This window comes from Leucoraja erinacea, chromosome 25 (assembly GCF_028641065.1).
Source record: "Leucoraja erinacea ecotype New England chromosome 25, Leri_hhj_1, whole genome shotgun sequence".
Taxonomy (NCBI): Eukaryota; Metazoa; Chordata; class Chondrichthyes; order Rajiformes; family Rajidae; genus Leucoraja; species Leucoraja erinaceus.
In genome coordinates this window covers 31,415,834-31,443,122 of record NC_073401.1, presented here as the reverse complement: position 1 = coordinate 31,443,122, position 27,289 = coordinate 31,415,834, and the positions used below count along the sequence as shown (strand labels likewise).

At 46.8% G+C, this 27,289-nt stretch overlaps 1 protein-coding gene across 1 annotated transcript in view; it reads right to left on the bottom strand.

The window, feature by feature from the left end:
* Nucleotides 1-27,289, bottom strand: part of LOC129709250 (membrane-associated phosphatidylinositol transfer protein 2) — a 127,200-nt gene that overhangs the window by 5,097 nt on the left and 94,814 nt on the right. Inside the window, exons 11-25 of the mRNA XM_055655494.1 lie at nucleotides 24,951-25,195; nucleotides 21,447-21,636; nucleotides 19,966-20,076; nucleotides 15,708-15,919; nucleotides 13,870-14,045; nucleotides 12,360-12,530; nucleotides 11,575-11,721; nucleotides 6,500-6,664; nucleotides 5,487-5,693; nucleotides 4,855-5,003; nucleotides 4,610-4,726; nucleotides 3,708-3,824; nucleotides 2,568-2,716; nucleotides 1,344-1,493; nucleotides 122-305 (exon numbers count right to left, since the gene is read on the bottom strand). Of these exons, the coding sequence (XP_055511469.1) occupies nucleotides 122-305; nucleotides 1,344-1,493; nucleotides 2,568-2,716; nucleotides 3,708-3,824; nucleotides 4,610-4,726; nucleotides 4,855-5,003; nucleotides 5,487-5,693; nucleotides 6,500-6,664; nucleotides 11,575-11,721; nucleotides 12,360-12,530; nucleotides 13,870-14,045; nucleotides 15,708-15,919; nucleotides 19,966-20,076; nucleotides 21,447-21,636; nucleotides 24,951-25,195 (2,490 nt within the window). The remainder of the gene's footprint in view (nucleotides 1-121; nucleotides 306-1,343; nucleotides 1,494-2,567; nucleotides 2,717-3,707; nucleotides 3,825-4,609; nucleotides 4,727-4,854; nucleotides 5,004-5,486; nucleotides 5,694-6,499; nucleotides 6,665-11,574; nucleotides 11,722-12,359; nucleotides 12,531-13,869; nucleotides 14,046-15,707; nucleotides 15,920-19,965; nucleotides 20,077-21,446; nucleotides 21,637-24,950; nucleotides 25,196-27,289) is intronic.

Genomic DNA, 27,289 nt, shown 5'->3' with positions numbered 1-27,289 from the left:
GAAACATAGAATAAAATGAATAGAGGTTGTTAGTGAAGTGAATGTTATTGCTCTGCCCAAAAGGGACAGTGACGTTTACACAGGCCAGCATTGTCCAGCAGCCCTTTGCTGAGATACCTACGTCGTGCACTAGGCTGCGCAGGAAGTTGGCCTTGTGCCGGAGTGGGTCATGTACCAGCCCGTCGCAGAAGGACACGATTCCGTGGGGGAAGTTGTGCTGGGCCAGCCACGCCACCACTCTCTGCTTCTGCATGTCGGGACGTCCCGTCACATAGACGATGAAGTAGCCGAGATCCTGCCAGTGTCTGCGGGAACAACAGCCCATTAATTCTCTGCAGACACCCTAACCCCACTAGCAGGCAGGCAGCATCGATCATCAATAACACAGCATTGACTGCCATACGTGTGGGAAACTCCCAAAGATCTTCCCAAGGAACATCATCAAATTGGAGATAAAGCTTGGACACAGTGCGTGCGTTAATGTTTCTTAGTGCATGCATATATCACTTTACTTGGATCAAACAATCAATAAAGACAATCTCTACAAAAAGGTTAGTATGTAAGTTAAGATACTGGAAATCAAAATAAAAGCCGAGAGCGCTGGAAATAGTGAGCAGATCAGGCAGCAATGACGGAGACGGGTCAGAGCCACTGAGTTGTATACATTGTTACCCTGCATGAGGCTGGAGCTCCAGACTGACACCCACCGCTCTGTCTGTCTGTGTGGGTTAGTGTGGGGGTTAGTGTGTGGTGCTGTGTGGGTTAGTGCGTGGGTTAGTGTGTGGTGGTCGTGTGGGTTAGTGTGTGGGTTAGTGTGTGGGTGGGTTAGTGTGGGTTAGTGTGTGGTGCTGTGTGGGTTAGTGTGTGGGCTAGTGTGGGCTAGTGTGTGGGTTAGTGTGTGGTGCTGTGTGTGGTGCTGTGTGTGGTGCTGTGTGGGTTAGTGTGTGGGCTAGTGTGGGCTAGTGTGTGGGGTAGTGTGTGGTGCTGTGTGTGGTGCTGTGTGTGGTGCTGTGTGGGTTAGTGTGTGGGTTAGTGTGTGGGTTAGTGTGTGGTGCTGTGTGGGTTAGTGTGTGGGCTAGTGTGTGGGTTAGTGTGTGGTGCTGTGTGGGTTAGTGTGTGGGCTAGTGTGTGGGTTAGTGTGTGGTGCTGTGTGGGTTAGTGTGTGGGTTAGTGTGTGGGTTAGTGTGTGGTGCTGTGTGTGGTGCTGTGTGTGGTGCTGTGTGGGTTAGTGTGTGGGTTAGTGTGTGGGTTAGTGTGTGGTGCTGTGTGGGTTAGTGTGTGGGCTAGTGTGTGGGTTAGTGTGTGGGCTAGTGTGTGGGTTCGGCTCTGGTGCCCGTGCTTACCGTACAACATCGACTGCCCCAGCTCGCACCTTGGGGTCACTCCCCATAATGGAAACACTGGCTGCGAATGATCCATCAATGCTGAAGACGACACCCTCCGTTCCCCTTGGAAGCACCGTGATGTAGCTGTCCCCTGACGTATGGTCCCCTCTAGGACAAGACACAGCAAATCCTTTCCACAGGTTATCAAAATAAGCTCACAGTACAGCAATGTCCATCTTAAATCTAATTATTCAGAAACGAATTCCTTTGCCCAAGGCAGAGATAGATAGTGCGGGTGTCAGGGGTTATGGGGAGAATGCATGAGAATGGGGTTAGGAGGGAGAGATAGATCAGCCATGATTGAATGGCAGAGTAGACTTGATGGGCCGAATGGCCTAATTCTACTATCCCTTATGACCTCTCATTCCTGATGTTAAAACAAGTGGCATTATCCTTGAGTATTGAGTGTAGTTTGAAATCTACTGTACTAGAGGGTACAGGCGCTGAGAGGTGGGTGACCAGTGGGTGACCACTCTCCCAGAGGTGCCGGCCAGTGTCGGCCCTGTGCAATCAGGCAGAGCTGCACTGAGCCATGGCTAACGGCTCACAGGGCTCCCATCTGCTGCTCATTGGTCTTTGAGCCCGGCCTCAGATCCCAGCCCGCTGTGTGTCAGCTAGGGTCTCTCCTGGAGAACCAACCCACACATTCTGGGGAGGGATCACTGCTTGGTTCAGCAACTGCTCTGCCAACACCCAGTACATCACAGAGCAGACTCCCCACCATTGACGTTAGTTATCCACACTTCACGCTGTGTCAGCAAAATCAATCAAGGACCACTCATATTCCAGTCATTCTCTCCTCCTCTCCTGTCCGACAGACGAAAGCTTGAAAGCACAAACACCAGATTCAGGAACACCGTCTTCCCCATTATTGTAAGACTCCAACAAACCTCTCATGTGCTAAGGATGAATTCTCGATCTTCCAATCTACCTCACTGTGGTCCATGTACTTTCTCTGCAGCTGTAACACTCTATTCTGCACTCTGTTTATTTTCTCTTGTCCACTCACTACCTGATGTTATACGGTATGAATTGACTGAGTCGTGCACAAAATAAACCTTTCCCATCTCAGTAAATCTGACAATAATCAAAGTAACAAAGTTTAGAAATATCAGCAAAGTTTAAAGGAAATCATCTTCCTGTAACGGCACACTTCAATATTTTAAACATCTTTACAATTACCTAATGACCATTTTTACTGGATAGACACCGATCCCCAGTCTTTTGCCATCTGGAATAACGTAGGAAATCCTGCCGCTGCTGTTTGTAATGTCGGTGTCAAAGTACACCCACTTTCCTGTGGGAGGCTGAGTCATAATGTGTATATCCACCTGGAGAAAGATAATAATGAGATTGTGCAGATGGTGCTAAATCAAATATTCCAACACATCATCTTAGTGATGTATTAACAAAGTTCAATAAAAAACATTTCACAAGCACTGAAGAAGACCGAGGAGCTGCCTCTGGCAAAATAGGTTCCATCGAGCTGCATTGTGAAGGTGAGAACAAGACCAGCGTGTGGAGTCAGCGTGTGCTACCTCCCCTGACCACCAGGGCTACAGTCCCGGCAGAACACAGAGACAGTGTAGCAACACTCCACACAACAATGAGCAGCATTCCCAGTTTCACCTCCTCACTGTAAGCTGTACCCCCATGGTCAGTTGGGGCTTTGTCAGGATGTTTGGCCCATAGTGTTGAGCTGGACTGACTGCCTTTGGTGAAACTGCAGAAACAATGAGAAAATATAGAAGCAGTTGGAGAGCATCCCACACTGGCAGATGGCTGTGGTTGTGCCAGTGCATGGCAGCTGTAGGACATCACAGGGACTACCACTAGACAGTATCCTGTGGCCAGCCCCTTCCTCATGAGGTGGCGATGCTAGCTCACTTCTGAATGACCTTCAATTTTACAATAACTGGTGCTCTTCATACAGACGCAGCGAGCCATGAACAGCAATACAAGCACGAGGGACCCTCCCCTATAGCCGGCATTCACGGCCCCACCGAGCCCCCACCACCAATATCAGGGAAGCAATGGGTGGGTACCACTCAACAGAAACATTGCCGAGCGCTTCCCTGTCCTAACCAGTCTAGACTGCCCTCACCTGTCTAGACTGCCCTCATCTGTCTAGACTGCCTTCACCTGTCTAGACTGCCCTCACCTGTCTAGTGGCGGTGAGGGAGTTGAAATACTCCATGGCTCACCAATGCCAGTCCCACGGCAATGGTTGGCTTCATGTGGGAACCCAGCGTCCATTGTGTAGTGCAGCTTTGGCAGACACAAGCATTGATGAAAGGTGCATCAGATATTAGCAGTATTCACCTTCTCGCCAGTCAGTGTGACCATATCGAGCGGCCCATACATGAATCTGCCCATCAGTGTCTGAGGACCGTCCTCAGTGACGATCACATCGTTCACTCGATGGTTTGCTGTAACATTCTGGGCAAAGGAAAGGCATTTTATGTATGGTCTCCTTCACTGTAAAACATACAATTGCAGAAGAGCAGAAGCTCACCCCGAATAGCAAACCCGTTCAGCCGTGACACTACGCCCGCCCCTGTAAACACCTTGCTATCTCTCAACGTTTTAAAAATGTACTCTGCACACTTTTCAAACAAAGTTTACCCCTTATCCTTCCACATTGTACCATCTGCCATGGCCCTGGCCCTAACTCTACACCCTGCCATGGCCCTAACCCTGCAATGGGCCCTAACCCTGAACGTTGCCTGCCTGTACTCCCGTGAGACCCAGCCCACAATACCTGTAACACCACCTTGCCTTACACCTCGGTTCCCACGGCACATCTGTGCATTCCTGTTTATGGTTGTCATTAGTTTTTCTGCCTGCCCTCTCTTCACTTCCCCTGTTCCTTCTCCATTTGCTCATTCAGATCTCGGTCATCAGCCCTGTTCCCACTTGTATTAACAACCTGACATTGTTTCATGCTCCTTCTCTCTCTATGTTTACTCTCTGGTCATCTGGGGTGCTCCATCCCATGGGAACATCGTCACCTCCCAATCTTCCCATTCACCAGTTAATGCTTTATCTGCCAAATGTAACTCCACTTGGCTTCACTGCATTGCACTGTTCTTTCCAAATGACCATCTTGGAGTGGTCGACATGCACAAGCACCACCGTAACCGTACGATTATGATCATTACCACCTAGAAGATCCCCCGCTGGTAGAGATATCAGACCCCTGGATATCAAAGGAAAATCCATACCCTTATCTTAACATGCGTCCTCTTGCGAAGCCACTTCTCTCGTGGTTTTGAAGGACTGAACACTGAAACCTCCTTCCCGTCCAGTTCCAGAACACTTGCATTTTCATGTCTCATGATCTAAGTGTCAATATTTTATATTATACGTTATTATTCTAAATGAGCACAATGACTAAAGTGCTTGAGTGGGCCGGAAGTCATGCAACACACTGACACAGCACAGAGGGAATGAATGTCTTGCTTCTTACCTGTCGCAGCAGGAAGGACACCACATCGCTTGACTCCCAGTAGCTGGCATGGAAGAGGTGGGGCAGGGCTACCGTTGGGAAGGCTGTCAGAGCGTCTGGGCAGTAGAGAGCGTAGTCAACTCTCTTAGTCCCCCACCACCTGGACGCAACTGAAACACATGACAACGCTGCTTTAGTTGAACGGCAGTCTCATCTCAGCCTCAGTGTGAACGTGTTCTGCTCACAATGCTGGGGCCAGCTATGCTGTGTTGATCTAATTTTATACAAGTCCAGAACACACACTCTAGCCACCATGCCCAACAGGGGAATGTGAATAATGGGATTACTCCACTAGGAGCTGCCATGGACATCGTGGGTCGAATGGTCTCCTACACTGCTTTAATTAAGTAAAAACTAGTTCATTATAGTGATTGATTGAAATGTAACCTTCAGTGTTTCATCATCCAATTAGTAATGATAAAGGCACAAATCACAGGTCTAATTGGTGTTAATGGTAGATTATGATTGGGTTCAATATCCACATGAAATTTATTTCTACATGTTAAGGGAAATGATTTATTTTGTGTGGAGAGGGTTTCTAAGGGACGATGCTATATCCTAATATCTATGTTGTTAGTTTCTACCCCCAATACCTGTGTGGTGATCCGTCTCGTACCCTCTCAGCTTTGCTCCAATCGGTTTCACAACATTCTGTCTCAGCCTTTGCTTGTTCTGTGACAGCATTGCTTTGGACTGTTTATAGCGCTGAGGGTAAATGAATTTTGGAAGGGCTTTGTTGTAGGGGATAAGTTTGGACAAGAAACCCAACTTTTTGTGAGGGATTGACTGATATTTTTTCTCTGAGAAATGAAAACAAAATTCAAATTACACAACACACAAATATGAACAGTTAAAAATGTTTTTTGTTTGATTAAAATAAAATGTTGCATTAGGGCAGGTCTATGTTTGTTCTCTTTAGATCTCCCACTAGGTGGGTGGGGGGAGGGTGGGAAGTGGGCTAGGTGGGGTGGGTGGGAAGTGGGCTAGGTGGGTGGGTGGGGGGGGGGGGGGGGGGGGGGGGGGGGGAAGTGGGCTAGGTGGGGGGGGGGGGGGGGGGGGGGGGGGGTGGGGGGGAAGTGGGCTGGGGGGGGGGGGGGGAGGGAGGTTGGCTCCTGCAGTGTCATGTGGGCAAATGCAAGGAATGCCATTTCAGAACATACAATGATGCAGCAAATCATCAATTCAATGGTGTAAGACTGCAAAACGTTCCAATGCAAGGTGTTGGATGCTTCTCGAGACACAACAAGCATCAGGTACAGTCTTCAGGCTAATGGGAATACTGCTCTTTGTCCCATGGAATGACTATGAGGAGCTGGAAAGTGGTGTTGAAGGCAGGTCTGCGTCAGCTGTGACCTTATTGAACAGTGGAGTAGTAGTGAATGGCATACCACTGCATCTTACAGTTATGCTATAAATACAGAGGCAAAGCTCTCCTGATTTTCTCTCCATTGTCATGCCCCTTAATTAGAACATAAATGTTGCCTAGCTTCTATTTATAAGATTATTTTTGTAATCGCAAAATGGTGTAAAATATCTAAGGATGTGCAGTTTATGGAGTGTCAGTACGGTTAGCGTGGGACGGTTTGTGTTTCAGTGCGGCACATACTGTTGGCGATGTTGGAAGCCGTGTAGCTGTCAGCCATCCCTGAAACTTGGCTGGCAATGCTGGCCTCACTAGCTCTGCGGAAGCCCCGGAATACAGGCGCTGTGGAGGGAGAGGAAGGGGACGAACCTTCCATGAAGAGAGCAGGGTGAGTCTGGACAATGTCCGCTGTAGTGCCAAAAACAAGATCACAATTAAACTCAGCACCACAGCAAACAGAGGCTAACACAGGCACGAGAGGCAACCACTGGGTATGGCACACATGCCCATCTTATCACCAGTTGCAAGAAGATAAATATATTTCACTTGAACTTTGCAATAAAAATGAAAAAAAGCCAAAGACATTCCACTGCAATGTGAACCTTTGTGACGGAATCAAGCCGCAGAAGGGAGAAAGTAAACAAGCAAATTGGCTCCATTTGGAAAAGGAGGTCATGCTGCAAAAAAAGCACTGTCAAACGCAGGCTTGGAGACGGCATGCTGCTCAACTTGGTGACTGCAACTTTAATATTACACCAAGACCAAATTAACACATATCATAGGCTATTTGGCCCATTCGAACCAGCACTGCCATTCACTGTGATCATAGCAAATCATCCCCAATCAGTAATCGTTCCTGCTTTCTCACCATATCCCTTGAGTCCACTATCCTTAGGAGCTCTATCTAACTATCTCTTGAAAATATCCAGAGAATTGGCCTACACTGCCTTCTGAGGCAGATAATTCTACAGATTCACAAATCTCTGGGTGAAAAAGTTTATCCTCATCTTCGTTCTAAATGGTCTATCCATTATTCTTAAACTGTGGCCCCTGGTTCTGGACTCCCCGAACATCGGGAACATGTTTCCTGCCTCTAGCGTGTCCATTCCCTTAATAATCTTATATGTTTCAATAACATTCCCTGTCATCCTTCTAAATTCCAGTGTATACAAGCCCAGTCGCTCCATTCTTTCCAAATGTGACAGTCCAGTCAACCCAGGAATTAACCTTGTGAACCTATGCTGCACTCCCTCAATAGCAAGAATGTCCTTCCTCAAATTTGGAGACCAAAACTGCACACAATACTCTAGGGGTGGTCTCACTAGGGCCCTGTACAACTGCAGAAGGGCCTCTTTGCTCTTATACTCAACTCCTCTTGTTATGAAGGCCAACATGCCATTACCTTCTTCACTGTCTGCTGTACCTGCATGCTTACTTTCAGTGACTGATGTACAAGGACACCCAGATTGTACTTCCCCTTTTCCTAACTTGACACCATTCAGGTAATAATCCTTTTACTATCCTGCTTTATATTCTTGGCTAGCTTACCCTCGTACCTCATCTTTTCTCCCCATATTGCCTTCTTAGTTATCTTCTATTTAAAAGTTTCCCAATCCTCTGGCTTTCCACTCATCTTTGCTATGTTATACTTCTCTTTTATTTTTATGCTGCCCTTGGCTTCCCTTGTCAGCCACAGTCACCCCTTACTCCCCTGAGAATCTTTCTTCCTCTTTGGAATGAACTGATCCTGCACCTTCTGTATTATTCCCAGAAATACCTGCCATTGTTTTCATCCCTGCTAGGGTATCTTTCCAGTCAACTTTGGCCAGCTCCTCCCTCATGGCTCCATAGTCCCCTTTGCTCAACGGTAATACCGACACCTCTGATGTACCCTTCTCCCTCTCCAATTGTAGGTTAAAACTTATCATATTATGGTCACTACTTCCTAATGGCTCCTTTACCTCGAGTTCCCTTATCAAATCTGGTTCATTACACAACACTAAATCCAGAATTGCCTTCTCCCTGGTAGGCTCCAATACACGCTGCTCTAACAATCCATCTCGGAGGCACGCCACATAACACTTTGCACTATGCAAATCAAAAAGTAAACGCTATTCTGGCATTATTGGAAGTTGTATAAAAATATACTTCAGTAAACATTGTGAAACTGAGGGGCTCAGGTACAGGAGATCATCTGGCCAGAGATGACCTCTTCATGGTCACGCTGCAGAATCGGGTGCTTGAGAAAGAGGGAGTGTCTGTCCATTCTGTGGTTGCTGATAAAATTCACTGAGTGATTAATTGTTGCACCAGAGGTATCTATTCTGACACTGACTGACTGCTACAGTATTCCAGTGCTGATTGGAGCAATGTCCTTCGATTAGCTACAAGGCCAGACCTGGGCAACAGTTTTTCATACTCTTTCACTGTTTTAAAGTGTACAATCACTTTAGTAAAGTCACTTTAGTGGTTAGTACACAACAAAAGCTTTTCACAGTACAGGTGACAATACACTGCTTCATGCTGTCCCACTGTTTAGTGAACACTCTTCACTTTAGTGAACAATTATTTTAGTAAACACAGAATTCATACAATTAGCTCATGTGTTTTCTTTGTTCTTGGTTTATCTGTTTAAGGAAAATAAATTTTAAAATAGTTATATTTTGGACATACTGAATTTCAAGCAGCAAGATTCATTTCAATACCACAATGCTCATGCCAAACATATAACCAAATGCACACTACGCAAAGAAAATCACAAACACGTTACGTACAAATCTGGAATAGGGAAAGTAAATTAACAATCCATTAATCATGAAAAGGAATAAACTACATGCAAAAATTAAATCAAACAGCGTAGGCAGATGAAACCAAATACTTCATGGGATTAGTGTTTAAAAGTGGTAAATACGTGAGCTTTCCTTAATCTGGGGCAAGAGTTTGTGATATCAGTGTTTGTGATGGATGAGTATGTCATTCATCTGTATCTTGATCAGCAATAATACAGTGAATGAAAATGGTTAGCAATTTCATTTTGTAAGTTTAATCAACCTTGACTTGCCTTCAAGAGAGACAAGTGCAATCTTTACCCAAAGTGGTAAACCCTGCTTACGATTTCTCAACACACTTGCACCAAGATTTGTAAATCGTTGTTCAATCTTAGCTTGAATTCAGTGCAAATGAATTTTCAGTAGATTCCAAATTAAAGTGGATGCATCAGCCTTGTCCTGGACTTGAAAGAAGCCTCACGGTAAGTCTGTTCTAATCAACCGCGTGCTGGCTGTCTCTTGTTGCCATCGCTAGAGTGAGACTCTATCTGGGTGTAGACGGATTGTGGGCAAGTGTAAATGAAGAGTAGAAGATGGAAATGACAGATGAAAGATGAGGAAACCACATCAGCTGCCCTGTTATCTCCCTCTCTATCACCCGTTATACTGAACATGTGAAGCAGTGATCTACTGCTCACTGCCTGCCACGTGCTTCCCTCTAGACCAGCATTTCTCAACCGGGGTTCCTCGCAACACGAGGGTTCCGCGAAAGGTCGCTCGGGGATACGAGAGAAATTGTGAATAACAGGCTAATCATATGTAAATTAATTTTTTAGTCATTTTTGTGTTTAATTTCATATTTGTAATTTCATATTTATTATACATGTACGGCATATTCTTCTTCAACCTGTTATATAATTTTAAAGTATAATAATCATAGGGACTATATTTAGCGACGTCTATAGGGGGCCAGTGTGAAACGGCGTTTAGTGGTCAGTAGACAGGAGCTTGTTTGTGACAGATTCGTGTATCATCAAGACTCACTCGAGTACAGACGCACGCATGGTCTCCATCAGTCCTGTCTGTGTTTCCTGCCGCGCAGGTACAGTCCCTCAGTCACCCATCTTTAGTCATTTTTAACCAATATTTAGGGATGTTATATGATTTTTTTTAAATTAAGTATTTTTATGTTTATTTTTGTTAGTTTTTGAAAAGTTTATTTATGTATGTTTATGTTAGTTTATGAAAAGTTTGTGTGTTATTTTCTCTCTCTCTCTCCTCCAAGGTCAGTTCTTCTGTTTGCCTTTATTTGCTTCAGTTTTGAACAAGCACTTTGATTTCAGTTTCTTTTACATTGTTAATAAACTTGAGAAAAACGTGTTACTTTTTGCTGAAACCAGTTATCAGAAAAATATATGATGTTTGCCTTATGAATGTTAAGTTTATGAAAGAGAAAGAAAAAGATTAATAAAGGTATATAACAATTTTTATGTAGGGATTCCCTGAGATGAAAATTATTTTAAGGGTCCCGCAAGGGTAAAAAGGTTGAGAAACGCTGACTAAATGCAGAGTGAGACATTCTACATAACACCACGGCCAATTTACATATGTGACTCTGTCTCTCAGCATGTGACTCACTCCCAGGTTATCCCCAGCATCCAACTCGATTCTAAAGCAGACTCATTACAGCCAAGCTGACTGAGAACCAGGAGCCACCATTCCAGCGCTCTGGTTGTTTGGTAATGATCTGCCTCCCACATGGATGGTCACTTCCCTGTTACAACCCTTGTCCCTTTTATAATTGTGGCTCCAGTGCTTTCACTCACTTTCACTTCATTCTCTCCTCCTCTCATTATACATTTTACAAGCTGCCCTGTAACGTTTCCTGTTTTGATGGAGGGTGTGAAACATTACTTCTGTTGCTCTCTCACCAGCTGCTGCCTTACATGCTGCGCATTTCCTGCGCTCGTTATTGCTGCACCCCTGCAGTGAACAGTTACTGGGCCATTTCAAGGAGCACTCAAGAGTTGTGAGCCTTGAGCAATATTTAATTTCCTAAAGGGCGTTTGAACAAGCCCAGTCATTATAACAAACCAACAGCTTCATGGTCAATGCTCATGCTATTAGCTATGGAGCTTTAATGTAGTCACTTACATTTCCACTGTGCTGAGCTTTGGTCCAGGCCACTGCATTACAAGTCCAGCAACAAGCACAACTCGTTACCTCCCAGCATGCGTGTACAATCACACACACACACACTCCTGGTGCCCACTCCTGGTGCCCATTCCCTGATGCCCAGTCCCGGTGCCCACTCCCTGGAGCCCATTCCTGGTGTCCATTCCCTGGTGCCCATTCCCAGATGCCCAGTCCTGGTGCCCATTCCCTGGAGCCCACTCCCTGATGCCCACTCCTGGTGCCCAGTCCCTGGGCAAAGTCTCCCCAACAGTGAAAATGTTTCAAGTCCACCCTGAGCATAAATGGTATCGTCTCCATGCAAAGAAGCAAGCACACAAGACAACGCACAAGAGTACAAAAGGAGAGGCTACACACACTCTGCAACAGTTGGATTCCGACTGGAAGCATCTTGCCAGTTAAGGACAGGAACAGGAATACTGGTTTCCATTACACTCTCCTGTCGTTGGACAGTCACAAATGGAGGTTCCAGGATGAGGATGGGATTGCTCTGGATTGTCTCAACTAAAGCAGATGGAGAAAAACAAAAGGACAGACAAGTAGCCACAAACCGGTAATGCTCACACACACCACAACCGACACGCATTCTGACACCACTTATTCATTTAGTTTAATGTATTATTTTCCTCATCCTATTGAAATCATTCATTTGCTAGACTACCTATTTTAACAAGTGGTTTTAATATTCTACTTCAACATTATCTGTTTAAAACTGATGTGGAAATAAATAATGAAGCAAAACAAAACACGATTTCTTCTCCAGTTCATTAATAACAGTAATAGGGAATCAATCACTTTCCCTGGATCCAGTAACTCAGACACAGCTCTCTCTGCCACTGTTAATATCTACACGTTGCAGCAGTCTGATGACCACGGCTCCAGCCGGCCTGTTAAATGTAGCACAAACACCCTCCGTGGCTGCAGCCTCACATGGCTGTGGGTATCTGCTCACCAAGATGGAGAACAAAACCTCTCTTCACCAGCCTGCTTTGCTGACTTTCTGAAATAGATTCTACCTGCAGAGTTTGTTGTAATCTACAGCTTTGCTCGCATTAGCTAATTAATCATGATTTACTCAGCCAGAGTTGCCGCCGAGACTGGTGGCCAGCGGTGAGGTTGTACTTCCACTGAAGTGTGCCTACCCAGAAGAGCCGAGCTGCCGTCGCCCAGCGGGAACCGCTGATAGCGGGGAACGTTAAACGGCGGCAACAGGTGGAACTTCATCTCCAGAAGCGGCTCCAAGCGAGAAGACGAAGGGTCGGCCGGGTGGAACAGGTTGTACACCTGCTGACACGCTGGTCTCAGCTGCGACACTGTGGAACATGGACACCATCAGTCAGTACGTCTGTTTGCATTTGGATGATATAAATAAAACAATGGAGATGGGGCAATATTGCAAACAGTAACTAGACTAGCAACCCAGGCACTACATGGAAGCTACTTATGTTATGTTGCCTCTTGAATAGTCTAAGTTTCAAACAATTAAACATAGTGGACTTGGAATAATAGCAAAGTAGCCAGTGCAAATCTTTGTTACTCCTGCATATATTGTGAACATTATGGTGTCTACTTTGATCCCCAGAGCAGAGGAGAGGAAGAAATCCAAGCTTTCTTGACTGCTCTGCCTGCACCTCCAAAGACATACAGGTGTATGTGTAAATTGTCCCCAGTGTGTGTAGGATAGTGTTAACGTGTGGGGCTTGTTGGCCGGTGTGGACTGGGTGGGCCGAAGGGCCTGTTTCTGCGCTGTATCTCTAAACAAAACCTCAGTTTTCCACTTCACCCCTAGGAAATCTAACGAAGCACCTTCTGAAAAATGCCAATAGTGTTCCTGTGTAGAGGATGGAGAGGGCTTATCCAGACTGTGCGTTTGGAGGCAGTAGAAACAGAGGCATGCTGGACGGGAACAGCACAGGGCTGCTGTTTACAATGCTTATTTGCTTTGGACAGGATGGGAAAGATTAATAAAGAAAATCTACAAATGACATTTGCATAAAGTTTCAGGACACAATCTGTTGACGGCTATGATGGCTGTCACTGCAGTAACTGAACGTGCCTGAGCTTCCAGGGGGCGGGTGTGGTTTGATGCCTTGAGGGAAGACTATCTCGCTTTGCAAGCTAATCGGGTTATGTGGTTGGATCAGCGTCAGTCTCCATCCACCCTGGAATGAGTGAGTGGGAGCATAAAGGCTTCCAGTAAATGGAGGTTTCTGCAGAATCTAAACATGGATGCTGTCACAGGTGATCTCAGCAATGAAGTGAGGGAAGTGGGCTGATCAAGTGGGGACAAATATTTGTCTCCATCCAGCAGCAGAGCTGAGAGTCCTTTGTCAAGTACTGCGCTTGTTCAATGCCGTGGACAGGGAGTTTCTGCCCCTCTCTACTGCAGCCGAGGTGCAGGGAGTGGTAGCAGGTGGTGCCCACAGCAACGTGTAACCCTAAACTACACCACCCACAGGAGCTCTGGGACAGCACTGTGGACATGCCAGGTCCCGTCCCCAGAGCCAGGCTCCCTGCAGAGACCACGGTGACTGGCACTGGACTAGCCTGGCACAGATGCCCACACAGATAGCAACATATCAAACACACAAGCACTACGGTCGATGACCTTTCAGTAAGGTATGGAGGGAAGTGAATGGCTGGAGTACGCACCATCCAGGTTGGGGAGAACGGTCTTCCTCAGCGCCAGCACCAGTCCCAATGGGGAACCAAACAGAAATAAGTCGGTCACTTCAAACTCAAACCTTCCAGGGCTCACTCCTTCCTGCATGGTGGAACCACTCGATCGCCTGGAGCCAGAATCAGTCCGCACAACACCCGACTGCAAGCTGGACAGAAAGCACATTCTCATTACAATTAATGGCGATTCATTTCCTTGTAAACATTACATTAACAGTCCTAAATAATCTTGTCAATCTTCTGTTTGAAGGAGCTAGCTCTGCCTCGCTTCATGCGATCAATGCTACCAATGAGCAACCTCCAGTAAACACAGCCATTACCTCCAGAGCAGAGAGTAATGACAACATCTCAGCCTTCACAGTAAACCAGAGTGGAGGTGGGAGATGAACGTTCATGGATGTGAACCAAGGCCAAACCACAAGTCACTCAAGCACAAAATCAAATGCAGGATGAAATGTGTGGACACTGAATACTAGGACTGCTCAACAACTTCACAACTCACAAGAAAATCGCCCACCATACAATCTCCAGCACTCAATAAAGCTTTATACTCTCAGAGATCCAGAGAAAAAATGTATAGAATGTCTAGAATTGTCATAACAGTAGAATAAGCATGTCATGAACTCTCCACCTTACGAAGCATTGAACAGCGACCCATTTGGCCCATGTTTCTCAAGCCACATATGAAAGATTCAAAATAGGTGGAAATAGTTTTCAGTTTTTATACGTCCACCAAGTGATGGTTTGTTATTCCAGTAAACGTCTTCAGTCACCGTTATGTGGTCAGCTGTGACAGTATGTGGCCTATTTGCACGGACACGTTCCCTCCTGCTCCTTCTCAAGGAATGCCAGTAAACGCTCAGTTGGCAACGGAACGCCGTGCTGGGGAGTGTACGGCAACACCAGGAACGGCAACACCAGGAACACTGTGCTGGGGAGTATGGCAACACCAGGAACACCGTGCTGGGGAGAGTACGGCAACACCAGGAACACTGTGCTGGGGAGAGTATGGCAACACCAGGAACACCGTGCTGGGGAGTATACGGCAACACCAGGAACACTGTGCTGGGGAGTATGGCAACACCAGGAACACCGTGCTGGGGAGAGTACGGCAACACCAGGAACGCCGTGCTGGGGAGTACGGCAACACCAGGAACACTGTGCTGGGGAGAGTACGGCAACACCAGGAACACCGTGCTGGGGAGAGTATGGCAACACCAGGAACACTGTGCTGGGGAGTATGGCAACACCAGGAACACTGTGCTGGGGAGTAGGGGAACACCAGGAACGCCGTGCTGGGGAGAATACGGCAACACCAGGAACGCTGTGCTGGGGAGTACGGCAACACCAGGAACACCGTGCTGGGGAGAGTATGGCAACACCAGGAACGCCGTGCTGCTGGAGAGTACGGCAACACCAGGAACACCGTGCTGGGGAGAGTACGGCAACACCAGGAACGCCGTGCTGGAGAGAGTACGGTATCACCAGGGAACAACCGCATCTTGACCACAGGATGACAGATCCAGTCACCTGGTTGGGATGCAGTAATGCCATCATGGTTTGGGGGAAAATCAGCCTTTAATTTGCCTCTAGGAAGCTGGATCATTCACCTGCAACCTCCAGGTATGGCCAGTACTTCCAGACTGGCACTCTGGAGCCAATTCCTGATGCCCTCTCCATCAAGTGTAAGTGTAATGTTCACACAGCCACAGCTCAGCCCATGGCAGTGACACAGAGCCCTACCTCAGCATCTCCCACGCTGGTCTGTATCACATCTTGCCCAGGTTACTTACACAGTTGACGGTAGTTACCTGGTGAGAAACGCCTGATGATGTTTAATTGTATCGAGTTCATATGTGGACGAATCGCTCCTCTTTCGGGGCAGCTGCCTGTTTGGATTATCCGCACCGCTTCGTGGAATGTCACTGCTGCTTCTGCTCAGATGCCGACTGGCCTCCAGGTTAGAACCAGTGCTGGTGTTCACAACAATTCCAGGAGATAATAGATCATTGTCCTGGAAGCAGTTACAGAGCACAGGTGATCAATAATTGCTCTCAGCACAAGTTGGCCACAAAGTGACTGTTGTGTTTAAGAAAGAACAGCAGATGCTAGAAAAATCGAAGGTAGACAAAAAGCTGGAGAAACTCAGCGAGTGAGGCAGCATCTACGGAGGGAAGGAATGGGTGACGTTTCGAGTCGAGACCCTTCTTCAGACTGTGACTGTGATCAGTTACTGATAGAATTCAAACAGTCACCATTAGAGTTCCGCAGGGGTCGGTGCTGGGACCGCTACTCTTAATCTTAAATTATTTGGATGAGGGGATTTTCAAGGCTTGTGGCCAAGTTTCTGGTTTATGTGAAAATAGATGAAGGGGCAGGTAGTGTCGAGAAAGCAGGGTAGACACAAAATACTGGAGTAACTCAGCAGGACAGGCAGCATCTCTGGAGAGAAGAAATAAGTGACTTTTCGGGTCGAGACCCTTCTTCAGACTGATCCCCATTCCTTATCTCATTGCTGCAAAATCTGCCTACCTCTCCTCCATATTCACTGATCCCTGCCTAAACCACAGAACCCTCTTCTCCACAGTGGGCAACCTCCTCAAGCCTCGAGCCAACACTCTCCCTACCTCTACTCCGGATCTCTGCAACTCATTCCTCCACTTTTTCGCTGATAAAATCAGCACCATCTATCAATCTTTATCCCCTGTACCCGACTCCCCAGCATCTACTCCACTACCTACCAAGGCCCCTCCTTTCAACATCTCCACTGACCTCCTTACCCCTCCTCCACACTGCTTCCTCTCCCAGTTTGACCTGGTCACCCCTATTGAAATCTCCAAACTCATCAGCTCTTCCAAACCCACTACCTGCTCCCTCGACCCTCTCCCCAGTCCCCTACTGAAGTCCTGCCTCCCCGTTCTCTGCCCCTACCTCACTAATCTCTTCAACTCCTCATTGTCCCAAGGAATTGTCCCCTCCGCTTTCAAAACTGCTGCTGTCACACCAATCTTAAAGAAACCTGGTCTTGATCCCTCCTCTCTCATTAACTACCGCCCAATCTCAAACCTCCCCTTTCTTTCTAAAACCCTGGAGCGTATCGTTGCGTCGCAACTTCATTCCCACCTCCTTGCGTATAACCTACTTGAACCCCTCCAATCTGGCTTTCATAGCACAGAAACTGCTCTCCTCAAAGTCCTCAACGACCTCCTCACCTCTGCTGACATTGGTTCCCTCAACATCCTCATCCTCCTCGACCTGAGCGCAGCCTTCGATACAGTGAACCATAACATCCTGCTCACCAGACTCAAAGACCTCGGCATTGAAGGCTCTGCACTCAGCTGGCTCCGTTCCTACCTTTCCAACAGATCCCACTTCATCTCTCTCCACAACCGCACCTCTGCTACAGCCACAGTCACTCAAGGCGTTCCCCAAGGCTCCGTACTCGGCCCCCTCCTCTTCATCATCTACATCCTCCCCCTTGGTCAGATACTCCGCCACTTCAACCTGGACTTCCACTGTTACGCCAATGACACCCAGATCTACCTCGGCACCAAATCCCCCCACAACCCCCCCCCTCTCCCATATCAACTCCTGTCTGTCAGCTATAAAAACCTGGATGCAACATAACTTCCTCAAACTCAACAGCGATAAGACAGAATTCCTCCTCATAGGCTCCATAGCCACACTCAGCAAAATCAATAACCCCACTCTCACCATCAACGGCACCACTGTCTCCCCATCTCCCCAGGCCCGCAACCTTGGCATGATCTTTGATTCCACCCTCTCCCTTGAGCCTCACATCCGCCATGTCATTAAAACCTCCTTCTTTCATCTCCGCAACATCGCCAAACTCAGACCCTCTCTCACACCTCCCGCTGCTGAAAGACTCATCCATGCCTTCATCTCCTCCTGACTGGACTATTGCAACTCACTTCTCCTTGGCATCAGCTCCACCTACATCAACCGACTCCAACTGGTCCAGAACGCAGCCGCCCGACTCATCACCCACACCAAATCCTGGCATCACATCACTCCAGTCCTCAAACAACTTCACTGGCTTCCCATCTCCCACCGGATCACCTACAAAATCCTGATCCTCACCTACAAAGCCCTCTACCATCTGGCCCCCCCATATCTCACTAACCTCCTCTCCCCCTACCAACCCTCACGGTCCCTCAGATCCACATCAGCCGGTCTCCTCTCCATCCACAAGTCCAACCTCTGCAGTTTTGGGGGCAGAGCCTTCTTCAGGGCAGCTCCCAGGCTCTGGAACTCCCTCCCCCAACTGATCCACAATTCCGTTGCCCTCACCATCTTCCAGTCCCGCCTCAAGACCCATCTCTTCACCTCTGCCTATCCTTAGCCCCACGTCCCCCTCCCTTTTCATCTGGGCTTGAATTGCCTCATATTGTGTTTTGTATTGAATTCTGTCTTTAATTTGTGTACTAGTCATGTCTCTACTATTTATTTAATTCCCCTTACATGTTTTTCCTCTACCTGCTAAATTTTTGTAAGGTGTCCTTGAGACTCTTGAAAGGAGCCCATAAATAAAATTTATTATTATTATTATCTCCAGAGATGCTGCCTGTCCCGCTGTTTTACTCCAGCATTTTATGTCTACCTTCGATTTAAACAAGCATCTGCAGTTCTTTCCTAGAGAAAGCAGAGACTCTGCAGAAGGACTTGGATAGGTTGGAAGAGTGGCCAGAGAAGTGGCAGATGGAATATACTGTAGCAAAGTGTGGAGTCATGCATTTTGGTAGTAGGAAGACAGGCAATAAACAATAGACAAGAGGTTCAGGAGTAGGCCATTTGGCCCTTCGAGCCAGCACCGCCATCCAATGTGATCATGGCTGATCATCCCCAATCAGTACCCCGTTCCTGCCTTCTCCCCATATCCCCTGACTCCGCTATTTTTAAGAACCCTATATAGCTCTCTCTGGAAAGCATCCAGAGAACCCGCCTCCACTGCCCTCTGAGGCAGAAAATTCCACGGACTCGCCACTCTCTGTGAGAAAAACTGTTCTTAAACTATGGCCCCTGGTTCTGGACTCCACCAACATCGGGAACATGTTTGCTGCCTCTAGCGTATCCAAGCCCTTAACAATCTTATATTTTCTAATGGAGAGGGAATCCAGAAATCGGAGGTGCAAAGGCACTTGGGAGTGCTTGTGCAGGATTCCCAAAAAGTTAATCTGCAAGTGGAATCGGTAAGAAAGCAAACTAAATACTAGCATTCATTAAGATGCCTGTATACAAAAACAAGGATGTAATGCTGAGGCTCTATAAGGCGCTGGTCAGGCCGCATTTGGAATATTGTGAGCAGTTTTTGGGCACCATATCTGAGGAAGGATGTGCAGGCTCTGGAGAGGGTCCAGAGGAGTTTCACAAGAATTATCCCAGGAATGAGTAGGTTAACCTTTGATGAGCGTTTGTCGGCATTGGGCCTGTACTCGCTAGAGTTTAGAAGAATGAGTGGGGACCTCATTGAAACATATAGAATAGTAAAAGGCTTGGATAGAGTGGATGTGGAGAGGATGTTTCCACTAGTGGGAGAGTCTAGGACTAGAGGAAATAGATGAGGAGAAATGTCTTTAGTCAGAGGGTGGTGAATCTGTGGAAGTCTTTGCCACAGAAGGCTGTGGAGGCCAAGTCAGTGAATATTTTTAAGGCAGAGATAGATAGATTCTTGATTAGTACGGGGAGAAGGCAGGAGAGTGGGGTTAGGAGGGAGAGATAGATCAGCCATGATTGAATGGCGAGTAGACTTGATGGGCTGAATGCCTAATTCTACTCCTATCACTACGGGGGGCAGGGGATGGAGGAACTGTGGGAAGCAGGGGTGGGGTTACCTGCACACTCAGATAGATGCAGCCATGATTGAATGGCTCTCAGAGACGGTGATGGGCTGAAACACCTAATTCTACTCAGGATTCCCTTACACAGTTTATGATTAACACACCTGCAGTTATGGAAATATGCTTAATAGGATACAAGGGCTTTATTTGTCCGTGGGAACTTTGTGAGAAGCAGGGTAGGATATCAAACTGCAATACCTGCATCACATATCAGCACACTGCCTCTCCGGCTACTGTTCTGGCTCTCAGAGACGGTCTGGTTGCTGAAACACAGGGAATCGAAGCCCAGGATTCCCCCAACACAGTCTCCAATCAAACACACCTGCAGTGGACATGGAAAGAACATGCTCAATACAACATAATACAATGAACTTTATTTGTCCGTTAGGAACTTTCAATGGTAAGAATCAACCGTAGGAATATCAAACTGCAATATCTTTCTCATCACATATCAATTCCAAAATGGATTTCTCGATTGGATAATGCACAGCTGGTACAACAAAGTTCACTTTGTTAATGCCTGATTGTAAAATTGTTTACATCAATTCATTGCATTATTCCTTTTCTTTGGTAGACACATAGTGCTGGAATAAGTCAGCGGGACAGGCAGCATCTCTGGAGAGAAGGTTTCTGGTCCTTTTCTTTGTGTGGATGACACAGTGAAGGAGGGGAAGTGAATGAGTTCAGGGGAGGGACATCAACATTACAAAGGTCCTGAAATGCACAAAGGCAGGTAAAGCCTGACCAGTCAAAGACGGGTCTCGACCCGAAACGTCACCCATTCCTTCTCTCCACAGATGCTGCCTGAACCGCTGAGTTACTCCAGCTTTTTGTGTCTATCACAGGTATATCCTGGAATGTTAGGGGTAGTAAGGAGGGGAGTACAGGGGTCCTGGCAGAGATTTCTATACCACAGGTGAGGTACAGGAAGGCAGGAGGTTAGCTATTGCAGTGCCTTTATTTAAGAAGGGAACCCGGGATAAGCCTGGGAACTCGAGGCAGATGAGCCTAACATCAGTGGTGGGAATGTTATTTTGCATTAGGAAATGCAAGGACTGTTGAGGCCTGATCAGTACAGTTTTGTGTGTGGGAAATCACATCTCACAAATGTAGTTGCATTTTTGTTTGAAGAGGTGAGCAAGAGGATTGATGAGGGCAGGGTGGTAGACGTTGTCTACACAGACTGTAGCAAGCCCTTCAACAAGCTACTACATGGTTAGCTGGTCCACAGTGAGCTAGCCAAACAGGTACAAGATGGCTTGGTGTCAGGAGTCATACAGCATGGAAACAGACCCTTCGGCCCAACATGCCCATGCCAACCAAGATGCCCCATCTACACTAGTCCAACCTGCCTGTGTTCATAAGTTCATTCGTTTTAGGAGCAGAATTTAGCCATTTGGCCCATCTTCTACTCCGTCATTCAATCTATCTTTCCCTCTCAACCCCATTCTCCTGCCTTCTCCCCATAACCCCCGACACCCGTACTAATCAAGAATAAGGGTCTTTCGCCCCTATCCCTCTAACCCTTTCTTATTCATGTACCTGTCCAAATATCTTTTAAATGTTTTTATAGCACCGGCCTCAATTCCCCCCTTTGGCAGCTCGTTCCGTACACCCACCACCATGCTCTGAATGAAATAATTCTTTCCCCTCTCACCTTAAAGCAGCTTTCCCTTCATGAGATATCCTTACCTGGCCATTGAAGGAGATTCCTTCCTGGGATTTGATGAAATCGCTGTAGACCTGATTTGCTCTGCAGATAACTGTGGCCACTGCATCCTGATACTGGGGCGACGCTGTTGCCAACAGAGGAAGTGCCGCCAGTGGAATGTGGTCCTGGCTGTTTGATAAACAGCTTTCGTCATAGCTTATGGGGTTGAGGCTGGAAGAGCAAAAGTTATCTGAAAAGACAGAAGCTACAACAATGTCTGAAACAAACTGACATGTTACCTTATAGATTGATGGATGTTCAGCTGCCAAGACAAGTCTGTTAAAATGGAACATGCTGAGGATATTTTTCATTTCAAAAACAAGCATGGTAATCTCTTCCCTGGATGCCCTTGGCACTAGTAGTTTCAAAGCGTCCTAGCTTGAATTTGGTGGCCTGCACTCTGCCTGAAATGCTATGAAATGTAATTTGGTGGCCTGCACTCTGCTTGAAATGGAATTTCAAGGAATAGCCGTGAGTTAACTGCCAGCCCACCAGCCCTGAGTGACTGAGCTGCCAACCCACCAGGCCTGAGTGACTGAGCTGCCAGCCCAAGAATCCATTCAGCCCACAATGTCCATACTAGCCCTCTGGAAACCAGTCCCTTTGGCCCACAACACCCATACTAGTGCTCCAGACCCCCCCACCCACTGGCCATCAATATTGGAATTGGTGTAGAGATGGAATATTGCGTCGGGGGTCCAGCCCTCCCATGTGAACATGGGACCCACAGTCTAGTCTATATTACTAAAAGTCTGATCTTGACCACCTCCTGGTGTTCTGTATATTGATTTTAGAAAAAACGCTGCCACTTACGGCTGTGCCATCTTACTCAGACTCTCCCTCCGCTGCGCAGGACAAGAGGATTTTTCCCATTGATGAAAATTAAAGAGTTATTAGTGTTTAAAAAAAGTTGAGATTCTCTCTCCTGAAGGCTACGCCCCTTCTGGAGGGACTATAAAACCCGGAAGTGTTGAGTGCCTCAGTCAGTCTCTGCAAGATGGGGGAACGAGAGGGTCACGTCTCTCACTCTGAGCTGTGAATAACACTGAGCACATGTCTACTAAACTGAGTGGTTTTACTGACCTGTCAGTGCCCTTAATGTGGTTTGAAAATATAGTTTGGAAATGCTAAAGCTGTGTTGCCTTTGGTTTGGAAATGCTAAAGCTGTGTTGCCTAATTAAAGTTTCCCTGCATAATTAAGGTTACCTTGCCTAATTAAAGTTGCCTTGCCTAATTAAAGTTGCCCTGCCCCTGCCTAATTAAAGTTGCCCTGCCTAATTAAAGTTGCCTTGCCTAATTAAAGTTGCCTTGCCTAATTAAAGTTGCCCTGCCTAATTAAAGTTGCCTTGCCTAATTAAAGTTGCCCTGCCTAATTAAAGTTGCCCTGCCTAATTAAAGTTGCCTTGCCTTCTATATATAATTAAAAGTCTAATCTTGACCACTTCCTATTTGCACTTTATATTGATTTTACCACATACGGCTGTGATTTTTGGCCATCTTACTCAGTCCCCCTCCGCTCATCAGGTGCCGAGGATTTTTCCCATAGATGAAAAATAAAATAATTATTAGTGTTTAAAAAATGTTGAGATTCTCTCTCCTGTCAATCATGCCATGAAGGCCACGCCCCTTCTGGTGGGAGGGGGGAGGGACTATAAAACCCAGAAGTGTGGGCGTGGCTCAGTCTCTGCAAGATGGAGGAGGGAGAGGTCACGACTCGCTGTCTTTAGTAGCCTTGCACCCTGCTTGAAGTGGTATGAGACTGCCCTTGAATTTGGTGGCCTTGCACCCTGCTTGAAATGGAATTTTAAGAGATGAACCGCCAGCACAACAGGCTTGAGTGACTGAGCCGCCAACCCAAGAATCCATTCGGTCCACAATGTCGATACTAGCCCTCTGGAAACCAGTCCCTTCAGCCCACAACACCCATACTAGAGCTCCAGAAAGCCCCCCCCCCCCCCCCACCAATCCTGGAATTGGTGGAGAGGTGGAATATGGCATTGGGGGACCAGCCTTCCCGTGTGCTGCTGGGACTCAACATGTCCCACTTAGTCTAGTAATTACTACAGTTAAGAAGCATTTAGCCAGTCCCTTGAATTGGCAAGCCATAAATCCAAGATATGGACTTAATGTGAGCAAATGGGATTAGTGTAGATGAACAAAAGGGTTGGCATGGACAAGGTGGGCTAAAGGGCCTGCTTCTGTGCTGTGACCTCTGACTCTGCGCGCACTAGCTGTGGTGAAGACGTTACTTGCCAGTTTTCACCCGTGTTCGCATGTCTTGCTGCATGCAGCCACGGGCTGCTGCAGTTTCTGAGGAGCGACAGGGAACCGCAGATGCTGGGTTGCTGGGGAGTTGTGAATGGAATCAATCATCAAGGAACATCACCACCTCTGACCTAGCGAGCGATCTCTGACAGAGGGGCTGAAGGGCAGAGCCTGGGGCACTGCTGGACCAGTTCCTGCAATGGTGCCCTGAGCCTGGTTGATCCATGTCCAAAAGCCACAACTGCCTTCCTCTAGGACTAAAGCCACTGGAGTGTTTGATGCCCACTGATCAGTTAGCCATTGATATCAACGGCAGTCGCACAGTTCACCTCTGGAATTCAACTCAATGTATATTCATTTAATTATTTAAGATGGACAGGGGATCTAATTGAAAGAATCTTCTGACAGGGCTGAAGAGATTGGAGGTGGGGAAGGTGTTTTGTCTGGCTGGGTATCACAGTCTCAGGTTACTGAGATGGGGGCAGGTTTGTTCACTCATTGGGATGTGAAGCTGTGAACTTGCCACCGTGGAGCTAGGGTCCATAGGGACGCAGTGATAAATGGTGATACATGCAGGTCTAAACACCACAGGTAGCAACAGGTATGGGGAAAGAATGGGAGTGTGGTGTTGAGAGAGATGATCATCATGCATGGAGTAGGGAGCAGGCTCGCAGCTCCCCTGTAATGTCTCTCTGTTTAACTCACTGACCTCTGCTTGGCCCAAGGCTGGGACAAGGTCTGGAGCTGAGTGGCCTTGGAGAAACTCAGACTGGCCATTGACGGCAAGGGATTGGCAAGTACCCCTGGATACCACTGTCACTATACGGTGGATCAAGGTGGACAACCGTGGCAGGAGATAACGGACTGACGCATTGAGAAGGTGCACCATTAAGCTGATGTGGTATTAGCATTTCCGAGTTTCAACCATTAAAACCAGAAGTGATTGGCTACCTTAATCAAAAGGCAAATATGGTAGATGATAGTTTGTTCTGTTTTGTACAAATTAACACATTCAATCATTTAATTAGAAATGTGAACAAAAACTCTCTGTGTAGCAACAGATTCTAAGTAACAGGAAGCAGAATGTAAATATTTATAAACTGTCAATGCATGTTGTAAAGTGTAGCACATTGCAGGAGGATGTGAATGTTTACTAGCTGGCAAGGATGGTGTATATAATAGCCCATCACATCCCTGCACTCAACAACTGCAACACTCACTTGGACACCAGTGAAAAGGCTTCCGAGCAGATGGCCGGGCAGGGAACCAGCTTCACGGCAATGTGGCCCAGGCCGGCAGGGAAGTGCACCCTCATCACCGTCTCAAAGACCGAGGTGATGGTGTTGACATCGGCCTGTTTGGACGTCTGGTCTCCACTGCCAGGGTCCAGGATGTTGCCACCATGCAGAATGAGCACAAGCATGTGAATCTTGCAAGACTGTACGATGTGCAAAGATGCTTCATCCTAAGACAAAAAAACAACGTTATAACACTAACAAGTGTCTCATCCTTTCAATTATCACTGATCAAAAACAGTAAATTCTGATAAAATTATGAAAGTGTTTTTTCCTCTAGTTCACTTTCAGTTCCTTTCACACAGTAAAAAAACACTTTGATCAAAAATACTCACCAAGAATGTATAAATTATACACTAGTGACCAAAGTTTTCCAATTGCATCGCTGCATGGCAAATTCAGTTCATTGTACCTTCAGTTGGTGCATGTGACAAATACACTTGAACCTTGAATTTGTCAGGGGGACATACTACTGGAGTTTATTTCAGCAACGGAAAACTGTGACCCACATCAATGAGTTTCTTTAATAACAAGTGAACATGTTTACGTTAATAGCTTAGATCTCCTTGGCAATACTGCGAGACTATGATCCAAAGGTGGCAGAAGATCAGAGTTACTTGAATGAACGAGATATCAAAGCCGCCCAGATCTAATAATCTTATTTTAAATATTTAAGATGATGAAAGCACAGTAAAGATCTGGATATAATTTCCTGGCAAGTGTGAAATAAATCACACTTTGAACCACCTCAGTTGGACCATGCCTAGGATAAAGCTGCAGTCCAAAAAGCTCCTCAGCGTCACCACAAACTACAGCCTATGAGAAGCAGAGCTCCATTCAACTAAAGCCTACTCATTTATTTATTGCATGCTTAAACCTCATACTACATTCTAATTTAGCGTATAGAAGAATGAGGGGGACCTCATTGAAACATGCAGAATAGTAGAAGGCTTGGATTGAGTGGTTGTGGAGAGGATGTCTCCTCTAGTCTAGGACTAGAGGTCACAGCTTCAGAATTAAAGGACGTTCTTTTAGGAAGGAGATGAGGAGGAATTTTTTTAGTCAGAGGGTGGTGAATCTGTGGAATTCTGTGGAGAGCAGAGGGCGGAGAGGAGGGAGAGAGAAACTGCCCCCCCTTCCTCTCTGCCCCCCCCCCCCTCCCTCTCCATGGAGTGGTGAATATTGGGACCTATGGGTGAGTGGTGGAGTATTGCGTTCGGGAACCAGCCCTCCCCTGCGACGCCGCGCGCCCCCCCACCCATCAATCTCTATCCCCCTCCCCTCTCTCTCCACCCCCCCTCTCTAGCCGTGCCTGCGCAGTTGGAGGTTATGCGTGAGTGGATAGGGCGGGGGATGGGGTAAATGAATGAATAATATTAATATAATATCAAGGAGGGGGGGGGGTCGTGTGTGTGTGTGTGACACCGAAGGCCCCCCCCCCCCCCGCAACTGCGCGTTGAGGGGATGGGCCCCTTGGTCTAGTAACATTTAAAGAAAAGTAATCAACATACAAGGACATCAAAAAGGAAAACAACTATATATTTAAAACATTGAAATAATTTAACTGCAGATGCTGGAAATTTAACATAAAAAACAGAAAACACTGGAAATACCCAGTAGGTCAAGCAGCATCTGTGGGAAGAGGACATTTCAGGTCGGGAACTGAGAAAGAAAGAGAAAACATGTACATTGCGGAGAAGATGAAGGGGCAAGACCAGGGTTGCTGTCGAGAGACGGGGTACTGGTGTCAGAGTGTGTTCATTCTGACAAAGGAATATAATATGTAGTGGAATGCAGGCTGACGGTTGTGGCCTGGTGCCAGTGGCTTGTAACGGAGAGAGAAATGAGTATCAGAGAGCTGGCCGTGTCACAGCTCCCATACTGACAGAACGCTGGTGGTCCAAGGGTGGGGAATGTTATACCACCAGGTGGAGCTCACATTGAATCTACTTGTAACATTGCCACGCTGCACACAGAGTGAGTGGGATGGACCATTAACAGCCCGAGGACTTCGCACAGGTGCTCTGCAAAACGGCCACCAACTCTGCACTTACTTTCATTGTCAGCATAAATGTAACAGCTTTATTTGTATGTTTAACCATGTCAAGATATTACTTTCATAAAACAAACTCCTTCTGGTCAGGGAAAGGAAGAGAACAAACGTAATCCACAGCTTCATTAGATCAGTTAGTTTTAATAGCGGTGCAGTTAGATGGGTAAAGAGAAGGCGGCATTTCTGTATCAAATGACGAGATGAGGGTTTT